The sequence below is a fragment of the Rhagoletis zephyria genome, unplaced genomic scaffold, assembly GCF_001687245.7.
Source record: "Rhagoletis zephyria isolate East Lansing unplaced genomic scaffold, Rhagoletis_zephyria_1.1 Rzeph_scaffold_00415, whole genome shotgun sequence".
NCBI lineage: Eukaryota > Metazoa > Arthropoda > Insecta > Diptera > Tephritidae > Rhagoletis > Rhagoletis zephyria.
In genome coordinates, this window is record NW_016157499.1 from 27370 (window position 1) to 36500 (window position 9131).

General features: G+C 35.8%; 2 protein-coding genes across 2 annotated transcripts in view; both read right to left on the reverse strand.

The window, feature by feature from the left end:
• Positions 1-1291, reverse strand: part of LOC108359584 (putative nuclease HARBI1) — a gene marked incomplete at its 3' end in the record, with an annotated part of 3922 nt that extends 2631 nt beyond the window's left edge. Inside the window, exons 1-4 of the mRNA XM_017611509.1 lie at positions 1176-1291; positions 671-1099; positions 464-608; positions 315-412 (exon numbers count right to left, since the gene is read on the reverse strand). Coding sequence (XP_017466998.1) covers positions 315-412; positions 464-608; positions 671-1033 — 606 coding nt within the window. The remainder of the gene's footprint in view (positions 1-314; positions 413-463; positions 609-670; positions 1100-1175) is intronic.
• Positions 1292-2677: 1386 nt separating this feature from the next.
• Positions 2678-3603, reverse strand: LOC108359587 (uncharacterized). Its single transcript, XM_017611511.1, has 2 exons — positions 3406-3603; positions 2678-3340 (listed from the first exon to the last, which is right to left on the reverse strand). The coding sequence occupies exons 1-2, from the start codon at positions 3488-3490 to the stop codon at positions 2871-2873; spliced, it is 555 nt and encodes a 184-aa protein (XP_017467000.1). The 5' UTR covers positions 3491-3603; the 3' UTR covers positions 2678-2870.
• Between the last annotated feature and the right edge of the window lie 5528 nt (positions 3604-9131).

Here is a 9131-nt window from a genome sequence, read left to right on the forward strand (position 1 = left end):
GATGAATAAAAATTTCTTCGTTATTTGAAATTATTTGAATAATGAATAAAAATTTATTCATCATTCGAAAGTGCTTGAATGATGAATAAAAATTTCTTCGTTATTTGAAATTAGTTGAATGATGAATAAAAATTTATTCATCATTCGCAAGTGCTTGAATGAAGAATAAAAATTTATTCGTTACTTGAAATTACTTGAATTATGAATAAAAATTTATTCATCATTCGCAAGTGCTTGAATGAAGAATAAAAATTTATTCGTCATTCAAAATTGTTGATTTTTTTTTATTCAATTATTCATTTTCCTGATTACGCCCATCCCTGCTGTGTGTTAAAGGTTGACTCTCTGCTGCCAGTGATTGCACTACGAAATGGTGTCATTAGATAAGGGCTTAAGGGGTACCCAGAATCCCCTATAAGAAAATCAAATTACATATTGGAATTAATCTGGTTAAACAGCATACCTAAATACACAGAACTTCGTTCTCCATTGCAGTACATCCTTTGCAAGATTTCTTTCAGTTCACTGTTTCCCCAAAGAAATGAATCGTGTGTTGAACCGGGAAAACGGCCGTCTACATACCGTATCACCATGTTGTGATCACAAGCCTGAAAAATATACATTATGCAAATAGGAAAAAAGAATTGAAAAATTTTTAATTGAAACTTACAATCATTGCATTCAAACTGTAAAACCCTTTCCTATTTAAATACTGATGTTTTAATCGATTTGGTGCAACAATACCAACGTGCGTTCCGTCCACGCACCCGATGATTCCAGTTATACGAGATTTTCGGAAGAAAAAATGTCTAGCCCTTTGTTTCTCGTCTTCAGTCATTTGCATATTTATCCATTCATGACAAATGACGGTCTGGAATATCTCCAGTACTTCTTTTAAGACCACCGATACCGTTGCTTGTGCGAAGCCTAGTTCGAAATCGTTACCAACGCCCCTTTGATAGGAGACATCAGCGAAAAAGCGAAGGGCGCAAGCAAGCTTTAAAATTGGTGGTATTGCTGCGCTCCGGTGCATTGAGCATTGAGATTGAACGAGTCCTCCATTTTTTGCAACAGGAACATAAAAGCTTCCTTATTGATCCTGAAGTATGAAACAAATCTGGAGTACAAAATTACATGTTTATTTTTGATAAATGTGCAAACGGCATTCTACTTACAGCCTATTGGGCAGATCCATCGGGTTCGAATTATCTCGGATGCTGCGTCTCAGTCTTTGCAGGTTGGTTTCCTCCACATCGTACTCGTCCTCAAAAAATAAGTCCACACTGCTCATCATTTCGAATTACTTTTACTTTTATTACATTCAATCAAATTGAACTTTGTCTTTGAATTTACGTTCTTTTTTTGACATTTCACTTTCGTCGCTTTCTGTTTTTGGCGCTGGCAACATCACATTTTATGCGAACTAGTACATTCGCTAACCATAATGCTGGTCAAAAGGCGACTCGCCATTAAAAGTGATTCGCCAATTTTAAGCGATTCGCGAATGATAATAGGGGCCTAACTTCCACTATTTATTTTCAGATCATACATTTAATCTGCGCTTCAGTGGCTAATATTGACTATTTAAATATGAGATATGCAACCCTGTGTTTGTACTAAACAACCAAGATTGATTGGTAGGTTATTTAATCAATGCCACCAAATCCCACCAAAAAACAATCAGCTGTTCAGCACAATATGTAAATAAATGTAACAGCAAATGTAACAACAATTTCAAGGAACAAGCGGCAGTGCTGCCAATTGTTTGGCATATTTAGGGCCGGTTGCTCAAAGCCTGGTTGACACTAATCCCTGGTTAAACATCGTTATCGACGTTACCGACACCGTGTTATAAGCTTGGAGTCGAAAACGTCGATAACGATGTTAACCGATGATTAGTGTTAGTCAGGCTTTGAGCAACCGGCCCTTAAACAAAGTTGATCTGAAACCCAACGAAAGCTAAATGGCATTTAGGGCCGGTTGTTCAATGTCTGATTAGCACAAATCGGAGGTAGAAGCTCCGGTTAAGCACAACTACTGCTTTATCGATCACATGTTACATGCATGATGTCGAAATCGTCGATAGTGTAGTGGTAGTGATAACCAGACATTGAACACCCGGCCCTAAAACAACAATCCACAATTAAACTTAAGTGCCGTTTAAATATTTATTTGAAATTCGCCCTTACTGTACCTATATTTACATTGTAGCTCGGAAATATCGAGTGTTTGCCTGGGGAGTTGCAAATCGTCGACGACTGTAATGTTCTTCCTCTAGAATCTCTTGCTCCTCGGCAAGGGGTGGGAAATTTGCACATCAGCCGCGAAGACCGTCTTCGTTACCGTATTGTTTCCTAGCCATTGTAGCATCAACTTTTCTTCCTTAAGGCAAGTATGCAGCTCTCAAGAATACGGTAAAGAAAAAAATTTTTATTATTTCGTGTGTGCGTCCAAGGAATTTTGATATCTGATACTTCACCAGCCTGTTGCCTCACTTTTTCCTCAAAAAATAATGGAACGGGCATATATTTCTGTTGCAAGCCTTGTGCTCTTTTTTTCACAAAAAACTTTTGAACACCGTTGTAGAAAGCGTAGCAAATTTCTTAAGAACTGCATACTGCCTTAAGAAAGTTTTACACAAGAAAATTTCTTAGCCATTTCTTGTACGTTATTTTATATGGAATTTTTGCATTTCATGAGAGCTGCATACTGGCCTTTACCCTTCAGTCCCAGCCGGTCAGATAAGCTCTTGCTCATAAGCGATATTGATGATCCCTCATCCAGGAACGCGTATCATGCTATTTCCTTTCCGTTGGCACACAGCATCAACGAAAAAATTTTGAAAAGTACTTTAGATTTTCCTCATTGCTTCAAAGTGCTAGTAAAGATCGGCTCTCGCGAGTATTGAGCCTTACACCTTGAGTCGCGCCTACATGCGTTGTACCGTCGACATGCAGGAGTCCGTGGTTACGCGCAGGGCCTTTGTGTTTATACGTGCATCGGTTACTTCTGTGGCCACTGTTCATACAGTTAAAACACAACTTTTCTTCTCGCACAACTTTCCATCTTGACGTATTGTTCATGCCGAGCAGACGCTCACATCTCGATATATGGTGTGCCTCCGTACACAGCTTGCATGAAGTGTGGTTACCGTTCGCAACTTCGTCTGAATGGAAAAATCTTCCTCGGGCTTCGGCCCTTACTTCTGTCGAACGCGATCGTGTATTTGAAACAATGCCGGCCGCGTTTACTGCGCGCGCTACTCTTTCAGCCAGTTGTTGAAATGGCTTATAGTGGACCTTGGTATCACGCTTACTGCGTAACGCGCCCACTCTAGACGCTGTTGTGTTGGGAGTTTAAGAAACAGATCCTCCATAAGAGTCGGGTTGCTCAAGTGATACTCACCAGAGAGATGCTTCGAGTATGATCGTGCCTTTTTGATCTCGCGCCCCACGGAGCTGGAACAAAAAATAATTTTGACATGTCCCATTTCTCTTTTCCTTTTCACATCATCCTTTACATGTACTCCCGAAAACAGATAAGTTTTATAAAATGCATAAATTATGTGATTTGCCTACCAAAACCCCTTGGAAATCACAACAAACCAACCAACCTACAAAGCCTTATTTTAAGAAATGAAACTACCAATTTTGGTCCAATTGTGCTGAAAAGACAACACTGATTTTTGGTCAATGTTCGGTGGGCATAATACGGTGTTCGCATGACGCGATTTTACAGACAATTTTAGAGGCGATTAGTTGAATCAAAAGTTGGCTGCACCCCAACTTCATTGGAAGCGATTAGTTGAAAGCCCGTTCACACCAGGCGATTGTTACTTTCAACTAAAAGTTGCATGTAAATCTAAACTGTGCCGGTACCACAAAACTAACTTAGAGTTTACAACGGACAATACTGTCATGACAATAGCAATACATGTATGCAGACTTTTCACTAATACATGCATACTTCTTCAATTGTCTCAATCACTGTCTTGATTATTTTGAAGACAGTAAATCGGACAATGATTTGACTTTTGCAGACAATAATTTTGACGTCTTGTGCAAGAAAGAAGAGAAACTCATAACAAAATAACTATAATAATTAAAGAGACGCTGGTGTGTAAGTAGTTTTGTCTCTTTTTTTTATTTTTTAGCTTTTATCTCAAATAGCTCCCGTGAAATGCGTATTTATGCAATTTATGATTCAATGTTCACCTTCGACATTTTGCTAAAAATAAATTGTCTTCACTATTGTCAGGACGCCTACGCCACGGAGACAATTATCAGCGTTTTTCGACAACTAATACATATTTCTTTATGCAGCATTGTCCACTGTAAACGCTCCGTAATTTGCAAGCATGAACCAAAAAGACAGTCGGTCGTTCATGATCATGGCGGTCGTTCATGATCTCAGTATATCCAGTAAAAAAACAGTGGTGAAGTCCTTTATGGGGATAAAGTTTCCAGAGGTGAAATTTTTGGCACCACAAAATTTCTTACACGCACGGTCGCTTTTCAACACTAATGAAATAAACTTTAGAATTTATTAGAACAAAGTTTCGTTTAGTACATCAATTTTACGAATAAACACAAATGTACGGATTTACTTTAATAAATAAATATCAAAGAAATTTTAAAGCCACCGTTTGATGACAAATTTGTTACAAAATAACATTGCTTATCGGAGCGCTCTAAGCGCTACCGCTCAAAAGTTGCTTTTCATACAAAAGCACCCCTGGCCCTTGTTTTTGCTGTATCGGAGAATTTACATTTCAAGCAATTTGCTTGTGTCAAAAGGTAAACAAAGAAAAAAGTAAGTTATTTCCCAAATTTATAAATTTGTTTGATGTTAATATATTTATTTTAGGTACATTCCAAGATGAAAGTTTCGTGAAAATTTTAGCACTCGACATTAGGGCATCTTTCATGGAATTCAAGAGCTTCATATTTGTACTGCGCCCTAGATTAGCATTTTACTTGCATTGCAAAATATTTCACATATATCGCTGCATAAATATTATATCACACCTAATAAGTGAAAAAGTATACTTAAATTGTAAAATAATTCAATTCTATTGCAAAACGTATACAAATTCACGCTGTTGTGTTGGTTTTCTAGCTCAATAAAGGCCTGTATGCAGTTCTCAAGAAAAGCTAAAATTCCATACAAAATGACGTACAAGAAATGGCTAAGAAATTTTCTTAAGTCAAATTTGCTACGCTTTTTACTACAGTTTTCTAAAGTTTTTTGTGAAAAAAGGGGACAAGGAAACCCAGGTTTGCAACAGAAATTTATGAACGTTCCATTACTTCTTGAGGAAAGAGTGAGGCAACAGGTTGTGTAGTATCTAAAATGTCAAAATTTCTTGGACACACACACGAAATAAGGCCTGTATGCAGCTCTCAAGAAAAGCAAAAACTCCATATAAAATGACGTACAAGAAATGGCTAAGAAACTTTCTTGAGTCAAATTTCCTTAAGGCAGTACGCAGTTCTTAAGAAATTTACTACGCTTTCTACTACGGTTTTCTAAAGTTTTTTGTGAAAAAAGAGCTCAAGGCAACCCAGGTTTGCAACAGAAATATATGCCCGTTCCAATATTTCTTAAGGAAAGAGTGAGGCAACAGGCTGTGAGGTATCAAAAATGTCAAAATTCCTTGGACACACACGCGAAATAATGGCAATTTTTTCTTGACCGTTTTCTTGAGAGCTGCATACAGGGCTATAATTGCAAATTTTTCTTGACCGATTTCTTGAGAGGTGCATACCAGCCTTAATAATGCTCTCAGTGGTGCATTTTATGCTTACGAAAATCTGGGATGATGTTCTCCAAAATTAGCTCCGAGCAACTTAAAGTGAAATACCTTCTTACTGCTCTTGTTAAATAAAAAAAAAAAAATGGTTAAATTCCAGAATGGTAAAATAGAATTACGAATGGAATAAAGAAAATAAATATTTATTTATTTTTATCACGAATATCCTGTCGGTATTAGGAATGTTCGATATCGTATCGATTTTTCTGAATATCGATATTTCATCGCACGATAATCGATTTTTTGAATCGATATTCCAAGGTCGATATATCGAAGACATCGATACTTTACCCGCAATATCGATATTTAAGTTGAAATTTATTTTTCATCTACAAGGAAGTGTATGGAAAAATACTAAAGTAGGTTTAATCAACAGCTTGTGTGATTTATTTAGCTCTTAAGTTTGACAAACCGCTTGAGTCGGCCGGCATGCAGTTTTAATCCTCAGTAAATATACAAGATGGAAATAACACAATTAATTGAGTTGATAAGCAGGTCTAATATTCTAATCAATTGGGAGTAGGATTTTCAACTTCGATTTTTCCGATATCGATATTGTTCAGCCCGATATATCACCGTATCGATTTTACATGCAATGAATTAAATCGATTCATGATACCGATAATTTCTTAAATATCGAACATTCCTAGTCGGAATCAAATGATGAGTACTCGGATGCCTACAACTTGTACTTTTAGCTAAGGGCCGTTTGCACCATGTCTAGTTTTCTAACTCCCAGTTAAACATCTTTATCGACGTTATCGACACCCATCATATAACATGTGATCGATAAAGCAGTTAACGTGCTTAACTGAAGGATGTACCTCCAGTTAAAGTGTGTTTGCATTGTTCAACTTTGCGTTCAACATTTGCGTTCAACTCAGCGCAGGGTTGCACGAAAAAAAAGTTGAATGGCTAAAAATATCAAAATATGAAAAAATATCAAAATATTCGCCATAAAAAGGTGTTTGCATTGTTCAACTTTGCATTCAACTTTTGGTTGAATGGCCTTTCAACTAATCGCTTTCAACAAAGTTGGTCGCCAGCCAACATTTAGCCATTCAACTTTTTTTTCGTGCAACCCTGCGTTGAGTTGAACGCAGTTGTTGAACGCAAAGTTGAATAATGCAAACACTGCTTTAGCGTTAACTAGACATGGTGCAAACGGCCCTAAGTGTTTGGCCAATCTTCTCCAATTTGAGGGTCATGTCTTGATTTAGGTAACTCGTTACAAAATAGTATGGGAATATGTACATATCATATATGTATATTATTGTATATGACTGTAATTTATAATGGAAGTGATATCAATTCATACAACATGTTTCACTACCATTGTGCATAAGTTTGCGAAAGCGGGTTCGTCAGCTGAGCGTTTGTTTATATCACAAGCACCACTATTTTACACTTTTATTCAAGTAAAGAAGAGTTAATTCAACATGACAACACATTTTAAAGCATTTTGTTGTATCATTTTACCTAAATTGTGCGTTTAAAGTGGCTGCCAATAATTTTGGCTAATTTTGGTTTTCGTTGTTTTCTTTGCTTTGTTTACTTTTCGCTCGTTTTCTAGTGAAACAAGATGGCGTAGAACCCGCTAAAAAAATCGACTTTTTTCACTCTCTTGTTCTTACGTGATCTTGTGTCTTTCGTTCATGTAACTATCCTGCCAAAATGTTAGACAGGGTGTTTAAAGTGATGTAAAAAAGGCAAAAGTTATTAAAATAAAGTAAAAAAATTGGCAAAATATGCATTTAGATAAATGGATTCCTGCATTTATATGCCATTTTAGTATTTTAAAGCGTTTTGGTCAATAACTATTACACTTAATAGAACTTTTTTGCTGTTTTTGTCAGACTCTGTTTAAAGTTTTTTTATAGATATTAGTGTAACCCTGTAGCAAATAAAATCAGGTGATCTCAGCTGTGGGGCATATCTGCAAAACATCTGATTCTTTTTCACTTGTAAGTATGCACAATGTTCACTACTTAAATTAACAAATCTAAATATATGTGTTTTTACGTTTAATATGGTTTACATTTAACTAAATTATCTCATTACAGATATTCTTTAAATCACTTCGACTTGTAAACAATAGCAAAAATTAGTATTATCAAAATAGAAAATACAATTACGTTAAGTTTTATTAATAATGTGAAGAGAATCTTTAATATTTCATACATTCGGTGCTACATATTTTCTCCACATTAAATTGCTGAGCAACACCCCTAATTGCCGAAAAAGCGTTGTTTGCATCCCTAAGTCATTTATGGGGACCAAATTTGGCGAAAAAACAGCTCAGTTTGTTCACTGGATATACTGAGCTTTATTTTCTGACATTCGGCTGCCGTATAGTAAAATTATAAAGGTAATTTTTCAAATAAAGGTCTGATTATGCATACTTCGCATAACTTCGCACAACCATTTGTACCAGTGCACATTAGGTCAAATGATACATTTGGCTGTGCGAAAGTTCAATTTCGTAAAGGCAGTTTTACATTATTCTTTGTTGCCATTCTGTAGAGAATACTCCAAAATAACAGAAACTTTACTTAGTTTTTGTAAAATAAAAAACACCGTTATACACCAATAAACCAAAGTTACACTTTCAAAACGTTATTGATACGTTGTTTGCGCAGCCGGTTTATTTTGTAAATTTCAAGTGCGTTGTTTTTGTAAAGTTCGATTAACTAAAAGAAAATTTTAAATGGGACACAAAACTATATCTAAGTGAGAACCTATGTCCCTATTTAAAAAAGTGACTTTTTACCATTTGTTTGCAAAAAACTGACTTATTTGCATAACCTCAAAAATTTTCTGCTTTATTTCCATTTATGATTTTATGTAAGCTTTTACAATTTTGTTAACTTTCGGCAAACAAAATGGAATCGGAAATGGATAAATTAAGATGTAATGAGTTCAATATATTTTACTTAACTTGCCGTTTTTAGCCGTTTTCGAGAAAAACGGTTTTTTCTGGGCTATCATGCTATCACTGAAGTTTGGCTGATTGGATGTTCGAAAAAAGAAAAGCCTTTTTCGGTTGTCAACCATGTTTGGAAAAAATATTTGGTGCTGCTAATATTTGCTTTTAGGAGAAAAAACGCGTATTTTTTGCAATTATTTGTCAAATAAATATGAAAATTATGGGAAACAATTTGGAAAGGATGCTAAAATATTTAGATCTGAAAACATAGCGTTTCTTGCTGATGAAGTTCCTTTCGAAATTAAAAAGCCAACTGTGTCGACCATCAGCCGGATTCTAACTTTCGCTATCGCTAAAGTGCTAAAATAGGATAGCCAACTTTTTTCCGAATTT